The 20348-nt window shown below is 36.7% G+C and overlaps 2 protein-coding genes across 4 annotated transcripts in view; one reads left to right on the forward strand and one right to left on the reverse strand.

Moving 5' to 3' along the window:
* Positions 1-20348, forward strand: part of CCDC88A (coiled-coil domain containing 88A) — a 271485-nt gene that overhangs the window by 190409 nt on the left and 60728 nt on the right. The gene's annotated exons all lie outside the window — the stretch shown is intronic.
* EML6 (EMAP like 6) overlaps positions 1-20348 on the reverse strand; it is a 113655-nt gene that overhangs the window by 23434 nt on the left and 69873 nt on the right. Inside the window, exons 15-27 of the mRNA XM_065739453.1 lie at positions 19592-19697; positions 16222-16315; positions 12325-12425; positions 11034-11236; positions 9991-10102; positions 9152-9279; positions 6938-7079; positions 5637-5789; positions 5252-5383; positions 3433-3521; positions 2644-2820; positions 2334-2535; positions 2011-2137 (exon numbers count right to left, since the gene is read on the reverse strand). Of these exons, the coding sequence (XP_065595525.1) occupies positions 2011-2137; positions 2334-2535; positions 2644-2820; positions 3433-3521; positions 5252-5383; positions 5637-5789; positions 6938-7079; positions 9152-9279; positions 9991-10102; positions 11034-11236; positions 12325-12425; positions 16222-16315; positions 19592-19697 (1766 nt within the window). The remainder of the gene's footprint in view (positions 1-2010; positions 2138-2333; positions 2536-2643; positions 2821-3432; positions 3522-5251; positions 5384-5636; positions 5790-6937; positions 7080-9151; positions 9280-9990; positions 10103-11033; positions 11237-12324; positions 12426-16221; positions 16316-19591; positions 19698-20348) is intronic.

Genomic DNA, 20348 nt, shown 5'->3' on the forward strand with positions numbered 1-20348 from the left:
AAATGTACAGAGAACATTAAAAAATACCTTTTTGCTCTCTTATGAGACAGATAATTCTTTCAAGTAGGCCACAGTACTTTATTTTTATGACCACAGAGAAGGTGTCTATCCATTTAGTTAGGATCACCAGCTATAAACAGGATGGACAGCATGGAAACAGTTGGCCACATTAAAGGGGAGCTTCCTGCTACAGTGTGTTTGGTTACCACGAAGAACATCTTCCTTGCACTATGACTTAACAGTGTGTGTGACAAACAGGAAGCCTGTTTCATTCTTCTCATTACATGCTGCTTTGTAGGTACTGTATTGTTCATTTCAGGGGGTACTTTCCTCCACAGCAACAAAGCATGTTCACCTATGTCACACCTTCTGCAGTGTAGGACTGCAGACAGACTCAAAAGCCTGAAGTATATGTGACAGGCTGAGGCAGTCTCCAAAAAACAGTGTATTCGCTTGCCACAACAGGGTACTCATGGCCAGTTATAAAAGAAGAAAAAATTCCTAGGGGTTGTGGTGATTTTCAGTCTTAGACTGAAAGTAGTGCAAAGAAAAAAAAAGGAAAAAAAACCTGCTCTTTATATTGTTGGTTATTCACTAGCACAAACCAATAGTAAGCCTGGCTTCATCTGTCAATTAACACTCAATCTGCATTCGCTTTTACATCAAGGCAGAATAAAGAAGCTGGTAGGTGCAAAAGTTTTTTGGTGTAGAACATCTCTACATCCTACTGTTGGTACTTGTTATTTCACATGAAATAGCAATTTAGCATTATATCCCAAAAAGAAAATTTAAAAATTTTATTTGTAATTTATTCTCAATACATACGTGCTCAGTAGATAATACTGCCTTTTTACTGACAAATGGATAAATAAAGACTTAACATGAGTAAATCATAAGTTGAAAGAAATATCCTTCAAAGAAGGGAAGAAGAATGGGTTATAGACCAATGTTTAATAAAAATACTCAATAAAAACCATTAAGATTCATGCTACGTGTCTTTGTTAAAGTGTTGCCATGAAAATAATAACTGAAAGGGGGGCAACATCTCATCTTCCCCATCCAACTTTCTTCTCATATTATTAAACTACTGAGTGCAAAATTATTAATTTTTGCCCCAACATGGGGCAAAAGCAAGAAAACAAATTCAGAATTGTGTACTAAAAAGATTCCAACAAAAGAGACTGCATGGATTCACAGTTTGAGTCATTAACTAGATAACGCTCTTGTAGCTTCACTGCACAGGTGTTCATTTATTCATCTGAATTGATGAAGTACCTGTCCATATCCATAGACTGTCATCCTTCAGACAACCTCATCCCAAAAAGGGAGCAAGATATTCATGTTACCAGTAAATGCCACAGCTATTTGATCAATTGTGAGAGTATTCTGTAGAGATACACTGTGCCTAAATCCAGTTCCAAATTACTGGTTATAGATCCTCCTCTTCTGTCCCAGCAGTCCTGCCCCAGACAAAGCTTTACCTACCCACTTCCCTAGACAACTGGACCTCATTCTCAATCCTTAGTTCTTAACTCTTTTCTTTACTGTCTTCTCTTCCCATCCACTAATGTTTTTCAGCTTATTGTTGTTTTGTTTTCCCCAAACAACACGTCATGGGGATTTTCAGCTTTACCAGTAATAACCTGACAAAATTCTAAGCAACTGAAAATCTTCTAATGAAAATGTCACCAAAAGCCTCAATTATGCAGTATTTACAAGCTCGTCTTTTCCCTAACGCCTTGCTGCAGACATATGCCTAATTACATGCACTAAGTGGAAAATAACATAACTGCATATGTGAACAGGAGAGGATTACACTCGCAGGTGCTTTTGTTACCTATATACTTTCAGCCATCACACCAACATACTGTAACTGATGAACAGTATTTTAAGTACTATCTTAAGAATTTTAAAATTCCTGTCTTATTTCTCAAGACTAGTTTTAGTTGAACAAACAGATTCAAAAGAATGCCATCTACATTTGGAAATGAATGCCTCTGTGTGACATACCTCTCTTCTACTGAAACTTCCTTCAGCTGTTGATGTGGTTTTGTCCCCTCCATTTCTCGGATGCTTACCGCATAGATTTTAGTGGTATAATCAATTGCTTTTTCTCTTGCAACATCACTATCATAGCCTTAAAATATAAAACAAAATAGAAGTAATTACCCATGACTCATAGCGGAGGAATAGAAAATACCAATAAAAAAAACAATCCTACTAATCTCTCCCTGCACTGAACTTTAGCACACTGATTTTTTTTTTTTGCTCACTTCAAGCTAAACGTGTGCAAGTTCTGTGGAATTAAAACTAAATTAAAAATGTTTTTTTACCTCCATCTTCTTCTACATCTGTGTCTGATTCTTCACTGTCAACCAGCTTACTCTCCTGAATGCCCAGGAATTCTCTGGTCCAGATCATCAAAGCTGTATCAGCACCCCCTACAGTCAGCAGCACAGAGTCATTGTGTAACCACCGAACATTGGTTACTTGTGCACTGTGACCCACGTACTTTTTGAATTTTGCATGCTGGCCCTGTTGTACAAAGAATACACATATTAGCAGTTTGACATACCATGAACACTGTCTTCCCTAATTCCTTCTCCACTAGCATCTAAACAGAGAAATAAACGCACTTATTACCTTCACTGGATATGAAAAAAGCTTCACAAAACCAAAATCATCTCCTGTAGCTAGCAGTGTTCCATCTTTTGTAAGAGTAGCAGCATTTACAACAGTGACATCACTGTGCATGGGCCAAATTCCTTCACAAGTAGGGCCAAGAACACACGTCCAGGTGTCCCACTCAATCTTCTCTAACTGCAATGAAAATTTCACTCAAAGAAGTCATCTCAATACATACCCAATACATGCTGTTTTAATGTTTATATTTCTCTCGTGTCTGATATTAACTTAAATTTTTATGTTTTTGGAGATTTTTCACTATTTCCAGCTAGTTAATACAAATTACAATTCAACAAAAGACTTAAAAGTAACTTTAAACATTCCCACTTTCTAAAGGTAAGCATGGTTTGGATACAGATCTTTTTTAGTGTTTAATGACTTCAATATTGTCAGCTTTGTACAATAATTATGTGTCACAAATAATACCATTAAAAACTATATTGTTTAAAGCTGTTTTATGAACTGTATGTACACTGATTACACAGCAAACAGGCAGCTGTTCTGGAAAGGAGATTATGGGAAACCATCACTGTTAAACATGAAAAATAAGTTTGGAGATACAAACAAAAAACTTAAAAAATCCTAATATTTATAAAAGCTAGAAGGAATAAATTTAATTCTAAACACTGTAAATGTAGTATTTTTAAAGGAAAAAGAAAACATATTAAGACAAAATATATGCTAACATTCAAGTGTCTACAAAAACAACTTTCACAGTGAAAAAAATCCAGGACATATTGTTCATACCTCAGCAATTCTTATAATATGCCTTTTCCCCCTTGGTGCTTCAAAAAACAGTTGCTCCTTAGCGCCAGAATTGACTTGCAATAACTTTCCTGGATATGAAATAAGAGTTTGTTATGAATCATATTCATCATTATGAATATAATGAACTTTCTACTGGATGAAGTAGTAAGCAAACAAATTATCAACCACAGAGTTATTCACAGCAAAAGTAAAAACAGATGCTTAGGATCACTCTTAATAATCCTACACTCCTGATTCACAACATTTTAATATTTTAAATATGATTTAACATCCTTGAAAAATTGGTTTCCCAGCAAACCATTTTCTTTTGGTGTATACTGAGCATCTTCAAATCACTGTCAACAAAAATGCAATTTAGGACCACAGGAGGAATATGGCCTTCCTAGCTGACCTGTATCACACATTAATCCTTTACATCTAGAAGTTCAGTTAGTTTCATGGCACCACCAGTAACCATGATGCCCATATGCCTGTTTTATTGTTCCTGACTATATGTAATTGAAGAAGAAAATGAACCACACAACATAAAATATTTCTGGGAGATTGCGTTGCCTTTATGATTACTGCAGAAGCAGAGATGGAGGAAAGAAATGAACTTAAACCCTGGGAAAAACACAAACAATAGAAAAGGAAGGAATATTGTCATTTTCTAAGAATGATCAGAAAATGGGAAATAAAATAACTTGTGAGACTGAAAAAGTAGCTACAGTTATATAGAAAAAATCTTAACAGATGAAGTTTCTCCAAATCACAGAATCACCAAGGTTGGAAAAGGCCTCCAATTTCAACCAGTCCAACCATCCACCCATATTTCCCCACTAAGCCATGTCCCTCATTACCACATCTACATGTTTCTTGAACTCCTCCAGGAATGGTGACACCACCACCTCCCTGGGCAGCCCATTCCAGCACTCTGACTTTCAGAGAATAAATTGTTCCTAATATCCAACCTGAACCTCCCATGGTGCAACTTGGGGTCATTCCCTCTAATCCTATCACTAATGTCTACTTCCAGTAAAATACCATTAAGAACATAAGAACCATTTTCTTATACTTTACATTTACCACACAACACATCCAAGAATTAACTACTACAGATACACACGTACTTATGAGACAAATTGCTATTATTATGGCTATCAGGAGTTAGATTACTGGCATTGTAAACGGGCACACAGAGCCAGCTTAGTAACAGTGTGGCTTATTAGCCCAAGAATTACATCCAGACTTAGATAGATTCTGAGAAGAGTTCAGCTGCTGTCATTGTCAAGGAACTTGTACCACTCTGGGAATAGTGGAAGCATGACTCAGATTCACAGGTGGCTCCAAACAGAACCACATTAGGTCCAGGAAGGCTTATTGCATAAGCTCATTATCAATCTTGCTGGACTCAATCAGTTTTGACAGTAAGGCTCTCCAATTTATTGTAGTGATTGCCAAGTAACGCTCAGCAAGGAGGAAAGGAAATTAGACATAAAAGGTGGAGAAGAAAATGTGACACGCAGACCCAAATTAAAGAAAAAAAAACAGGGCAAAGAAAAGCAATATTACATTATAAGTAACATTTTAGTCTTATGTTGTTACTGGTGGAGTGCAACATACTTGAGTACAAGGGAGGATGAATTCCCCCAACAAATGTAATTGCTCTGAGGCCATATGGTGCTTGATGTTGAGAAAGCATTTGCCTTAGTAGTTACAGCTTAGTCTTACAGAGTTTACAGTAACTGCTACAAGAACAATTATCTGATATTCCCCCTTGTAGGAATTTTAAATCAGTATTTCTGGTCAAATATTTTACCTCTTGAGTCCCAGTCAATGTGTGTGATATAGCTAGATGCACCTTTACAAATGCCCACTCTTTTGCTGGTAAGTACATTGTAAATATCTACAAAATTATCATGGGAAGCCACAGCCAGGTACTTTCCTGTTTCTGTAAAGAAGAGACATTGAGGTTATGACAGACATACACTGTTATGCATTTTCATTACTCTAGCGCACCCAAAAGCCTCAATTAGGGGGCCTCAGTATATGAGGCTATAAATACTTTACAATTCTGTAAAGTTGTGTAAAGACACTGAGGACACATAAAGCCAATCTACCCACTGAACATTAAAATTTACGTCTGGAGTAGAAAAACAAACTCAAGATAAACATTAATCTTTCACTTTGCTATCTAGTTATACCTCGTGAAAATTTTATATCTGAGATCATTTCCTTCCTGTGGTGAAAAGATACCATATCTTCCACAGTGTCAGCATTTACCACCAGAAAACTCCCATCATTCAACCCTACAGCCAAGGCCTTCCCATCAGGAGAAAAGGCACAGCAGCGTCCACCTATAAAGGAAGATGAAAAGGTGCATCTTAAGGTTTATGAATTTGGAATTGAGAACCACTTCTCCCCTTCCCCCCAAAGAGAAAAATTGCAACTGAAAGGTTTCTGCATCAAATATATGGTTTTTAAATAGATTCCTTACTTATTAAAACAAGTGAATTAAATTATAACTGCAAATAGTATTTTCTTAAGTAAGAATGTATCTGTATAGGCTGTTCTTGAGTTGACAGTAATGATCTGATCAGTCCTGAAATGGGTTTAGGTCCAAATCTCACCTGCCAACAACGTTTTCAACACGTTCATTTTATATAAAGAAAATACAGAGAATGGAATTTCAGATAATAACATTTAAAGACTCATTACAGACATCGTGTCTTTCAGAGATGCTACACTTGAAAGCTTCTTCGTTCTATGACTCAGTAATGTGCCCAGGCAGAACAGAATCAAAACAGAGATGTACTACATTTTCTCCACTTACTTTTTTTCCCCCAATATTATTTCTGACCATATTCTCATACAGCTATTCTCATCCTTCCCTGAGTTCACTCCTCCAAAATATTCAACTCTGTTTTCCCTCAGTTAGAGTTCCTGTGCTCTGGATCTGTCACCAAAAATGAAGCATGTTGCATTTACAACATAAAATTTCCTGAAGGTTATGAATGTGTAAAAGAAATAAGAAGGCAGTATTTCAACGCAGGTCATCTACTTGTACACATAAGAGAAGACAGGACAACTGCTCATTTTCAGAGTAGTATAACATGTAAAGTTTATATTATGACTGAATGCTGATGGTGGTTAACATGCTAAAAAATTTACATTTATCTTTAAAAACAAGCTTTTCTTGAAGTCAGCAACAAATACAGTGGTCTTAAGTATTCTTAGGAAGAAAAATGATTCTGAGTATAAAACGTTATCCTTGGAATTGAAGTATCAGATTAGATTAATTTTATTATTCATTCCAATGATTTATAATCCATTCTACCCTTATCATAGACTTGACACATGCCAAAGATGATTGAATTCTCATGCATCCAATTTATTGATGACTGTTCCACTTCGCCCCTCATTAATGCTTGTGATGTGCATTGACAGCAAGCCCTTGCAGAAGTAGTGTCATTGTTATCACAGCGTATGACCAAATGAGGATTACCTTTTTTGAGTTTCCTCACTGCCAGCATGCGATGCTGGGAAGAAAGTTCCCAGATTCGAAGTGTTTTATCATCACTCACCGTTGCACAGACAGGCAAGAGAGGATGAGCTGCCAAGCCCCATACTTCTCCTTCCATATGTCCCTAGAGGATGCCATTTAATATAAGAGAAAGCAATGCATTTGCATTTATGTGATGTATTATAGCATTTGCCCCATCTACTTTCACAAGTCTCAGACAATATGGTCTTCACCATCTTCTCTTAAAAATTTTTCACATTCACAAAAACATGAATGCCTGGTCTGGCTCCTCTTATTAACCATTTGAAATATACTCTTTGCTAGTTTCCTCCATAATTGCTAGCGTTAATTTTGGTTAAGGAAATACTCCCTCTTTCAGACTTGAACTGAACAGGAAATAGTTAAGCCCAAGAGAGGACTTTATCTTGAAATCCTAAAATATGTCTGCAAGGTTTATGTAACTTCATAGATTCTGGAGAACTTGTTTGGCCAATGTACACCTACTTAGCTCTTCTAGCCTTTCCTCAGAACGCAGTTTTAAAATTTTTAATCACTCTTCCTGCATTTCTAGATTTCCTTCAACTTGCACGTCACTTGTTAAACCATTTTTTACTGTTCTCAGACTGGATTTCAGTTTGGCAACTGCCTTGTTTTTTGAAACAGAAAAATACAATTCAAAACTGAAAAGGAAGGAACTGTCCCCGGTATCTTGATCATGTATTTCTGCTCAAGCTAATGCGTGCAAACATGCAATTTAAGCTGGTTGACAATAATAAAACTTCTCTTTATCATAAAAATCACAACAAGCTGTGTGAACTATATTATGGTACAGTAATAGAACTGTTTAAGTTGGAAGGGACCTTTAATGGTCTTTTAGTCCAACTCTCCTGCAATGAACAGGGACATTTACAGACAGATCTAGTACTCGGAGTCCCATCCACCCTGACCTTGGCTGTCTCCAGGGAAGAGGCACCCACCACCTTCCTGGGTAACCTATATCAGTACCTTACTGCCCTTATTGTCAAAAACATTTTCATTAAATCTAATCTAAATCTCCCCTTGTCCTATCAAAACAGACCCTGATAAAAACCCTGTCCATAAATTATTATGAGATTGTGATATTATTATAAGATTGCAATTCCAAATTGCTGTGCTAATTAAAAATAATTTGGAAATTAAAAATTCTCACATTTATCTTACTAATGCTGTCATAAAAGCAATATATATCTGGAAGATTTTCTTTTTAGTTATTTCTGATCACAAAGTAAACATCATATTTTTGTGAAAAATAATTTAGACAGTTACAGAAAACATAAAGTAAAACTTGACAAGTTATACCTCAGTAAATGATACACACAAATTTCTACATATAGACAGCATGCTTAATAAAGACAGTAAAAGCAATACCAAATAAGTAGGTCACTGTATTTTCCTGGAAATAAATCAAAGAGCTACAAAGAACACAACAGCACTATTTGACAGAGCAAATTCTCACTGCAACACCTTATTTCTCAACATAGCCATCACCACTAGCTATGCATTCTTCCTGGCAATGAGCAAGAACCTGCATGCCACTGTGATAAAAATCTACACCAGCAGAGGTGACCCATTGCTGCTCTTGACACCGCTGAAACACACCAACATTTGTCCCTGATGTCGTGGGTCAACACAATAAAATAGGAGGCACTACTTTCAGAGCAGTCTGCATACATAAAAGGACACATGCATGTCAATTTCTTTTGAATTCAAACTTCACAAAATCCTTTGTCTTGTCAGAAGAAATATTTTTATCCTCTGCAACACCTTCAATGAGAACTGCATGTTGCTGCAGAAAAATGGTACGACTAAAGTAGTCTTTCACAAATACAGGAACTTTCACAGTAGACTACTTCATCTCAATAAAAGCAAATGCATCAACACTGTAAAATAAACAGTTAGCTCTGCTTCTAACTTTCCTTTTTCTCTACTGGGTCATTACCAATTTAACTTAATGGACTCTTTGTTTTGCTTCAGAATTATGTAATTCACTGTGAATCTCTAAATCACTTACATAAAGAATCAGCTTCTGTCTGTGCGAGGAAAGGAATGGTGGCTGCCAACAGGATTAATGAAAACAGAAAGAAAATGACAGAGGAAATCCCATGATGTTTCATATTTCTACCAGGAACATTTTTGATAGGAAGATTCACACTGTACCTGAACAAGCAGAGTCATAGGACCACTTTTGTCAATTTCAAGTATTTCACCATTTTTAGTTCCCACTAGGATATGGCCATGTCCTAGACTGATGGCACGAATAGAGGGATTGTCTTCTAAAAGTAAACCTGAAGGATCAAAGGATAGAGATTTTAGGGTTGCCTTTTTGTGCACGTGTGTGTGTGAAACCAAAAAGAACCTTGTCTCACCTAATGTTTATACAGCTTATATAATTAAAACTTGTTTAAAATCAGCTATGAAACATGAGATAAATTTACATAATCAAAATACTAGATAGTCCGTGGATTTCATTAACAGTTCACAGGAGATGAGCTTGCATGAGTATTGTGGCAATATAAAGACTGGAGTTTTACTGTCTTAACATAGAAGCAGTTCAGCAAGCTGTAGCAATCTGGACAGTATCTATGAATATCACTTTACAGACTTCCACCCCAATACCCAGGGAAGTACAATTGAACAGGTTTTCCCAAATCATACAGACCCTATTCCTCATACATGAAATCTAGCCACTTGTGGAAACTAGTTGCTACACATATCTTGAAATAGCCAAAAACCACAGCTCTGTGGTATTTCTTTCTAAAATCACTTCTTTGGTGAAAACAAAGCTAAATATCTAGGAATAGAGAAGGAAACATCAGATCAAACTATAAAATGACAAACACTGCAATATTTCAACCAAAAAGGAAAACCTCCAGCACAGAATAGTAAGTAGTTTAGTAATGCTCCTTTTGTGTTCTGGTATGATTTGACATTTACTACTGTTATTTAACCAGCCTTCATGCATATAGTCTTTATTAAAACACAATGAAAAATAATACCTTTGGAACTAGAAGATAGTGCTGCTCTTTTAATAGCGTATGTCTTCAGACACCTTTCAAACATATCATCCCAAAGTGCCACAATTCCATCTTTTCCACCAGTTACAAAACCCTGTATGATCACAGTATGAAAAACATGTATAAACAGCAGCAAGCTGGTATTAGTATATAAAAAGACATGTACAGATACAGCAGAAATCCTCCTGAGGATGGATTAAATTGGAAAATGTCCAACTCAAACTACTGGATCCTATTCTGATGAATGAAAACCTGTAAGAAGAGAAGATTTGGAGAGTTGCTTATCTAGAGTTCAGTCCTGTACAGATTGATAACCATACAGAATGTCTGCTACTGTAAATAGTAATGCTGGAAAAATAAGTGTTTCATCCTCTGAAGTGGCAGCAGGTAGTAATACTGGCTTCTTGAGTTATTGCAAATTAACTGATGTTTTAAACAAGAGTTATAATGATGTATAGGCATTGATTCTTTGAACAATTCCCTTGGCAGATTCTTCTGCCTGTGCCAAGACAGTGCATAACACAGCATAAATCACTAACCAATATAAACATAAGTAAAGAGGATGTTCCAAAGATAGAATGCCAAGATCAAACAGAAAAATTGATGGGAAGCCAGGAGCGATCAAGTAGGTCAGGAAAGGACTGAGACAGAGGGATCTACAATGTCCTTAACACATACAAAATATTTACAGCTAATGTTCTTCTCCATGTAGTATAATTTTTTTGTTGAAATTGTAATATTAGAAAGAATATCAATTATCAGCAACTTCAAATTGTTGAATGAATTCCTAGTGGTAAAAGTTAGAGACTACCTCTCTTGTGTACCGTCACTATTTTGTCTCAGCTTCTTTTAAAGATTCATTGATGCATCTGAAGGAAAATACTTCTGATGTCAGGAATAATCAGCCCTGGAAAATAAAACCTTTGCATTCCTGAAATCTTGCTTGCCTAAGTTAGTGATAATACTGACATAGATATAGAAACAAAAATAATAAAGATGACTGGATCACAAAAGATGAGAAATACCTTATCCAGTGCGTGCATTGCAAATACAGGTCCATCGTGGGCTTTCACAGTCTTGAGCAATAGGGTATCCTTCCAGATGAAAATGTCTCCTGTAGCAGCACCAGAGAAAACTAAGTCTTCTATTCGCCCATACGAAACACTCATCATAGTTTCCAGTTTTCCACTGCTTCCAAACATTCCTCGTCTTGACGTAAAGCCTCCTCCTGCAATATCAACAAAAGCCCCTTATACTTCAGATTGTGCTGTAAATGCCAAATGTCTTGACCTCATAATCTGTCATGACTGCCTAAGAAAACAGTGCACAAGGGGAAAGCACACTAAAGGCAAATCAGTCCGGCAATGAGAGTTTTAAAGCAGCACAGCCTGTACCTTTCAGATCATTACTTCCAAGCAATTGGTGACAAACTGCATAGAAGAATAAATACAAGGGCAGGTAGGACATTTTTGTACAGAACAGCCTGCCAAGCTCTTCAGAGCTTATCACAACAACAACGATAGGTTTGCTTTAGTTGCCCATCGGCCACTGAGAATTTGACAGCAATTCAGTGTAACGAAAGGCAGGATTTCTTCATCTTTAGATTGCCAAAAAGCCCTACTGTGCCACAGCCACAGAGCTCACCTTGGTTTAGAATGCTGTATCTGCCCGTGAATTGGGAGCATTAGGCAAAACTACATGTACATCTACAAAATCATACATCCATCCAATATTATCCTTGCCTCAGTCAAATCCAGCCAATTGTGTTTCAAAAATACTGCAAAGAGATTATTCTTGGAGTAAAATACTGCTTAATGCAAATGAATGCAATACAACCTGGCAAACAGCAATAAAGTATTTAAAATACCCTAAACATAAAAACTGCAGAAAAAAAAAGTATTTTATACCTGAGGGCACTTGAACCTCTGTAAATTACAGTGTAAGCTCAGTAACTTCTTAGAGTCATGCAATTAATATTTTTTTTTGGTTGTTTCTTTATCTGTTTTTTAGCAGTGTGCCACTGGCTGGGATTTTCACACTAAGAGTTATATACTGCCTGAGCAAATTAAGAGGATTGTATGTTTTCTGAGAGCCAAGGATGCTTGCTAATTCAGGAGAAACTCACAATACTATGACTAGAATTAAAAAAACCAATTAGCTAGAAATAACTTCCAAAGAGACAGGAATATTGTGGCATTTGCTGAATCGCAGGAACATTCTTTTACAGATAAAACAAATCATTAAACAGAGAATACAGTGTCCCTAAATTAATGAGATATAAATCATCAAATAAACAGAAAACATTCAGTATGATACCTGTTTGCTGCCAGAATTTGATATGCTTCATCCCAACCGTGACTAGTTTGTCTACATGATGTGGATTACATTTCACTACAAATATTTTATCCTTATGACCCCTGTAATAAGAATTAAAAAGTTAAAGAAATTCAGGGATTACTTAACATTTCAAAGTAATCTGTTTAAACAATTATTTCATAGGACTGGACCATCCAAAGACAGTCTTCAGCAACAAGAAACTAATCATCAGAACTTGTCGTACTCCGGATGCTAAAACAACGTGGATCTCTAACATCATGACTGGCAGGTGACTCACAGAGGTATCTCAGCCTTCTCTTTGCCATCATTACCCTACCTAACAAAAAAAGAGAACCATATTTCTAATCAGTGAGGGTTTAGCCTTGGGAATCTGACCAACAGAGAAAAACATAGCTGATTATGGACTGGGTATGAATTGGACTACATTAATGTAGGGAATTAAAAATTTCAGTTCTGAATTTCAGTTCTGTGAAGTCAAAATGAAGAGGCAGGAAACGAAGTTCAATGCAATTAGAAGAAATTACGAAGGGCAACATAAATATTTAAAGGGATAAAAACTTGGTTAGTAAATAATTAAAGTCATCTATCTAAAAAACACAAGAAAGTCTCAAACCTATTGTGATTCAAGAAGAAAACTAAATTAAATTATAAAATTATAATCTAGAAAACTGTTCACTAAGAAATAGATACACCTTCAAATTTAGTTCCTCAGCAAAGCTATTCTTGTTTGTGTATGAACTGATAGACATTTGTAAAATTAAGTTCCACCATTACAAAAAGAAAATAAAATTCTTAGTTGCAATATAGCAACTAGTTCTATTTCAGAATTTTATAAAACACTAGATGCAAAAATTTCTGCTTTCCTCAACCTGAACGTTCAGGTTCAGTAGTTTGAGCCCAAGGGAAAGGATGCCAATCAGAGAGACCTAGACAGGCTCAAGCAGCGGGGCCCAGGAGAACCTCATGAGATTCAACAAATTCAAGTGCAAAGCCTGCCTCTCAGTCGTGGCAACATTCACTATCAATACAAGCTGGGGGACAAAGGATGGAGCACAGCCCTGCTGAAAAGGACTTGGGGTTACTTGAGGATGGCAACTGGGCATAAGCCAGCACTGTTCCCTCGGAGGCCCAGCCAACTACATCTGCATTAAAGGCAGCACGGCCAGCAGAGTGAGGGAGGGGATCTCCCCTCTGCTCAATGCTGTAAGACCTCACCTGGAGCACTGTGTCCAGATGGGGAGTGCTCAGTACAGGAGGACCTTTTAAGAGCGTGTCCAGAGAAAGGCAACAAAAGTGATCTCAAGGGTGGAACACCCCCCCCACCCAAGAGACCTGGAAGTAGCCTTTCCATATCTAAAGTAAAGCTATATGAAAGAAGGAGACAGACACTTAAGCAGCATCTATTGTAATAGAATAAGAGGAAATGGTTTCAAACTAAAAGGGAGATTTAAATTGGATATAAGGAAGAAGTTTTTGACAATAAAGGCAGTGAGGCACTGGCACAGGTTGGCCAGAGAGGCAGTGGTGCCCCAACTCTGCAGACAGCCAAGGCCAGGCTGGACAGGGCTCTGAGCAGCAGACCTATCTGCCCCTGCTCAGTGCAGGAGAATTGGATTAGATGACTTTTATAGGCTCCTTTCAATTCAAATGAGTCTACGATTAGATGTGTGATTTTAATCAGACATGTCTAGGAGACCTAAAAATAATACATGTCATCTGACCCTGATAATCTTGCTTTCAGTATTTTCCTGAATGAGTCTAAACAAAAACCAGACCCTTACTCCTTTGACTCTTGAAAAGGTGATTGAGTTCTTCCTACCCCTGATTTGCTACTTTGCTATTATGATGCCTTTCTTTTCAGGCAGGTCATATTACCTCTTCTAGAAGAATTCATCATGCAGTCAAAATGTCCAGAATCAAACGAACTGCAAGCCAGTGCAGATGTTCCCTTGTAAGAGTATGTCTACCCATGTCATAGGATGAATAGCGCTGGCACATGAGAACTGGATATGTATTGCAAATGTAAGGCCTACTTTTCGACCTCAATCTCCCACAAGGGTCAGACTATAGCAGGCATAGAAACCTGTGCAGTTTGTGTTCCTGTGATACAAGGGATGGACATGGGACACCTATTCTCACAGAATGAAGAAATAGGAAGAGCACAATGTTTACTGATTTAGATTGTAAATTAATTTGACAATGCTCCCCTTAGTGGTTTAATGAAACTGTTTAGTTGTAAATCTAAGATAAATAAATAGGGAAACAGCTACATAATTTAAGCAAAAAAATAAAAATGAGAATATACTCCAACATACATATATTGACATCAAAAGAAAATAGATAAGTCATGCAGAAGTAAAATCACACTGAGAAAAGCAAGCAAGCAAGAATATACAAAAATAAATGAGTGTTTGTAAACAGGGAATGTACAGTTTATGTTTCAGGTTCAGCCCTCTAGATGTGGGTCCATACAATAGTGAGATATCCATCTATTCTTGCCTGCAAAGATCATGTGAGTGTCACATCTAAACACTCATGTTAGTTTTTTGTCTCTTTTATGTCCTAGTGTGCCAATCAGAGTGAGGACTTGCCTGTAGGAACTGTTAAAATATAAATAATTGCACCGAGAAGAACCTGAGTACTTGATTCTGCATCTCTCCTGTGAGCCACATGAGACAGGTAGCTGCTACAGTCCATCACTATCTTGTTTTTAAAAGCTTAGATGGCCTCCACGGTAATATATGAGGTATTGCTACACTTGTGTGCTTGAAGCATAGTAGGTCCGGAGTGAAGAAAACCAGGACTTAAAGCAAATGAAAAGGTTTTACAACACAGACAAATTTTCTATGCATGCCTTACACATAACAAGTTTTAAATAGGATTTAAAATCTTGGTGCCTAATAGGATGAGAGAAAATTATCTATATAATATATTGTCATACACACACTTGGATACAAAATTTATTTCTTTGTGGTACACTACTAGCAGTTAACGCTGCCAGGAGAAAACTTTATTTCTTGAGGAACAAGTCAAAATATAATACTAAAAGTATGTTATATTTTTCAGGCATTATTTTGCAATTCTCTAGTATTTGTTAAGTCAGAAGGATTTGTATGTTACACAGTTATAGACAGTGGATGAAATAAACTCCCTGCCTTCCTGATATATAAGTCCATGCTTAGATCTACATTAATTCTGATACCCAGAGCTACCCAAGGTTTACCCCAGGGTAAGATCAAGTTCTCATGCTAGAACTGTGTCTCTTTTTAAGTACAAAGTAATCTTTGCCATTCAATCTTTCAGAGGGAAAAACCAACAAACTATAGTGCAACCCTCTTTCCAGTAATGGTCTCTTCAAGCAATTGCAAAAGCTTCTCTGCTGCTGGTGAAAGAGCTTCCCATGAGGAACTGCTAAGAGCTGATTCACAAGGAATGAAAAAATCAGGGGAAGTTGAAAAACCTATATATTCTAGACAATCCTTTTTCCTTTCTAGAAAAAAGGGCCACAGGTATACAACAGTTTAACCCAGTGTACAAACTAGTACATAAATGAACATATTAAATTTTATGAGTTCTGTTCTGAATCAGGAAATAAAATTATGAGAAAATATTAACAAGTGGAGAATCAATAAGTGAACTTCCATATCTAAATAGCAGTCCTCACAGAAAGGTGAGGGAAGTCTTGCCAGAAAAAGTTCACAAGATTTCCAAACAATAACTTGCAGTTCCCAAACCTTTACATTTGGATAAATTGCTCCAAAACACCATTCTGTTTTCAGAGAGGTGTGCTGTCTTTTTCCTATAAGAAGTAACACATGTAGATGATTAAATTCAGAAAAATGTCATTGCAGGACACACACAGTGATGCACTCTTACCTGGTTGTTGCTAGCTTTTCTCCTTTTTTCCAGTCCCAAAACACAATGGCATGATTATCATCAAGCCCAACAGATGCCAAACATTTTCCATCAGCTGTACAAAAGCAGTACTTAAAGGTGACTACCCTTTAATTGAAAATACAGCAGGCAACAAACACAACAAATATACTGTAAACTGATCTCAAGTGATATTATAAATGAAAGAAGAGGAAAACATGTCACTGGTACAAATTATTCCACTAGAACTACTTCAGAGTCCACAAGGCTAAACAGACTCTCACAGCTGGACTGGCCTCACAGTATTTAGCATCTTACATATTATTTCTTTAGGAAAGATGCATTTGTGTATTTCAATGATAATTTTTAAAGATAACTCAAAGGACTGAAGAGAACATGGTTGACAAAATATTTTTGTAAGAATACAGCTTAAACTTTATTCACTTCAAACAGGCTTTATGCATTAATATAGAGTATATATTCTGATTAATATCCAGTTCTATAGATGTTAAATTTTCCACCAGAGGGCATAATCAAACACTGCATGAACATAATTATAGTATTAGAATCATAAGATGATAAGAACTGTCTTACAAAAATGATCCAGCCCTGTGCACTGACTTCAGTATTGCCAATAGCAGATGCTTTTGAAAGTTTGGGCAGAGAGAAAGGGTAATAAAAAAGTTACCCTCCAGATCAACTATACTCAGCCAAAGGAAAAAAAAGAAAAAAAAAAGGCATCTTTGGGGTTTGGAGCATTTTTATTTTTTAAGCTTTATATAATGTAACCTGTAACTAATTTGGAAATATCTGTTATTAACACAAGGAAAACTACCTTAGTGGGGTCAAACCAGCCCTCTGATCCTGTAGCATTTGCCCCATTCAACATCCAGAACCTTAACTAAAGTCAGTTAGTTTGGAAATGGAGAAGTCATTTTTCAATGTGTTTTCTCAGGATTAGATCTAAAGCAACACTGTAATGATGCCAGTGATACATTAAACAAACAAACAATTATTTATACCCATAGAGAATGTGATCAGTTTATTCTTAATGATTTTATAAACGTATATACATCTAAAACATAGTGTGCAACTAACTGGACAGAAATCAGATTTTAATGAGAATGTACAAATTATTTCCTTACTATATAAAATCTTGTACAAATAGGGTTCTCAATGATATATATATATTTTTTTTTTAAACATCTACACATACTAAGTCCATCAGATCATACTTATCCATTTCCTGTTCTCCTGGCATCAAATTTACTAGTTTTCACGCTGCAGTGTATCAGCAATTTCACATTGCTTGGATGAACACCAAGGCTCCTCTTCTGACAATGGAATACGAGTTATTTCCACAGACCTATCTTTGTGTAAGTAAAAGTTCCTTCATATAGTCCTGTCTAATAAATATGATCTAATGTGCCATCACAAATTCTTACATTACTACAGAGTAGAATGTGAAATAGGTCATGCTTAACTGAAGTCTGTTTAGAAGTGAGTTCAGAAAAAGACAGTTAAGCTAAAGAAGTGGGTGGCCACAATATTTGTTAGACTTCGTTTAAAATCTTTTATAACTTGTGTGTGATGTAGGACAGCTTTAATCTGAAGGTAAAATGGGTATATCACACTAAGGGCTGGGGCCACAAGAAGAACGGAGCTCATAAAGTCAAGCAGAATTTTAGAATTTTACTTTGTTCCAAGACCGTGAACTCAAAACTTATTACACTGTTAGAATCACAGAATTGCAGGGACTGAAAGATATCAAGTCCAACTCTCCTGCTAAAGCAGGAACCTTACAATAGGGCACATAGGTAGGTGTCCAGATGGGCCTGAAATATCTCTATAGAAGGAGACTCTACCACGTCCCTGTGCAGCCTGTTCCAGTGCTCCATCACCTGCACTGTGAAGTACTTCTGCATATTAGTATGGAATTTCCTATGTTCAAGGAAGTTCCTTGTCCTATTGCTACACACCACTGAGAAGAGCCTGGCCCCATCCATTTGCCTCCCACCTCCCTATAGATAGTTATTAATATTTGTCAGTCCCTCTCTCCATTTTCTTTTCCCCAGGCTGAACAGACCCAGGTTACTCAGCCTTTCCTCATGTGCAAAATGCTCCAGGCCCTTTATCATTTCTGCGGCCATTGCCACAATTTGCAGAAAAGAATGAGAAAGCCCTGCTTTGCTCACTTATTCCTTAAAAAACAAAAACAAAACAAAAAAACTAACATACTGGAGTGACTACAACCTCAGATGTGCCCCACTCTTTTCCCACCAAGGACTTCAGAACCTTCTCCTGCTTAACAGCACACGGGAGTTGGGCACTGTTTCATTAATTATCCATAAATGTTTAATCTGATAATGCACAGCATTCCAAGTACTGCACAAGCACGCACCACAAGTTTTTTGGCTTACAGAAATGGCTGCAATCACTACTTAAATCCTGTGTTACATTGTACTCTTTTCTGAGAATATAGAGCTTATGAATAAAGGCTCTAAATAATTTCTGTACTATTTTCCAGAGTCAGGCTCATCTGTGACTAACCACCCAAGTCACGTTTGAAACTGGGATTAAGACTCCTAGCAAGACTAGACTGCTACTTCAAGATGTGCATTTATTTCCTTCCCATTTATATTTGAGAGGAGTGACAGACAGATAATATCTGTCCATTTAATGCTTTAAGCTTTGCCCTACCATGACAAAGGCTTTTTTTCCCATGACTGTGTAATAATATAAATGTAGGATCACTGCACCCTACATAGGTAACACCATAGAATGAGAAACCATCCACTCTAAATTTAAAAAACAAACTTTTTTTTTTTAAACAGAAAAAGGGGTAATGGATTTGTAAGTTATTTTATACAAACAAAATCATGTGAATGAGTCAATGCTGAACACAGGAATTACCCTTTGAGGACTGAGAACTCTGGTCTTTCTGGGATGAATGACAAGTAAGAGAAACAGCAGACAACTGTTTATCATATCTGCTTCTGTGAACTCACTGAAAAATGTTAGCAAATTTGAAGAACTGAATGAGCCTGGAGACCACACTGCCATCTCATTTGTATACTTCAAATGAGAGCTCTGCTTGCTTTTTATTTTTCTTGCCACCATGCAGACAGCCATATGAGCCCCAGCTGTACACTTGCATTACAAACTAGACAATAAAAAATTACTGATTGATCATGAAGTCCTATAACTGACTTCATTGTTCAAACTGTTTTTTTGACAGTCAGAAGGCTTTTATGTAAGACTTGCAATGGCTGTAAAATGGCCATTTTACACAATGAAAAAAACTGTCACAGCTATTCAAATAAAAACTTCACCAAGAGGATAGCTTTTTAATTAATCATTCAGAGCAACGTACCTGAAAAATCCAGTGCACACACTCCTCTTTGATGCTGGCCTTTGAGTAATGATAAACACTTCAGTGTCTGTGTGTCCCAAACATGAATAGCAGCATCTCTTCCAACCTGAATCAGAGGATTAAACGGAATATCTGCTCATAAAAGTTCAAAGCACACCAATATCAGTAATTAGCACTACCACAGCTTCAACACACTCCAGAGGTAACTACTTTTCTAGTGGTTGTATTTTATCTTTTTCACAGTCTATTTTCTGTATCACAACTCATTTCAGGCACACTAGAGTACAGACCTTTGATATACTGCATTCAAGGAAAAGTACACGAAGAACCTTGTGAAAAGTTCATTACCTCATTAGTTGTGGCAGAAGAAACATATCTGCCTCCATGTTGTAAACTGGATCACAGAACCAGTCAACTTTGGTGGTTTTCCAAAATAAAACTCTTCTTTTACCCATCCTTGCATATACCCTCATTCTTCATTCTCAGGGATCTCCACTTAGAATTGAAAGCCCACACAACCTTCTCCCTAATCTCCTTATTTTATCACCTTTTTCCCTTCCATTCTCTACATATTCATACATACAGCCCACTTTATCTAAGTTTTCCCCCACCCATTGTCAGTGACTTTCCAGACACACTTTCTCATGTCCTGTTTTGAGTTTTGTGGTTTTATGTCTAGCTCGTTCTGCTTTTTTTTTTTTTTTTTTTTTTTTTTTTTAAATCAGGGACGTAGAAATCCCCCTGACCAAAAAAAAAC

Source organism: Cyrtonyx montezumae, unplaced genomic scaffold (genome assembly GCF_038088225.1).
Source record: "Cyrtonyx montezumae isolate F1298 unplaced genomic scaffold, pur_monq_1.0 scaffold_24, whole genome shotgun sequence".
In the NCBI taxonomy this organism is placed as follows: Eukaryota; Metazoa; Chordata; class Aves; order Galliformes; family Odontophoridae; genus Cyrtonyx; species Cyrtonyx montezumae.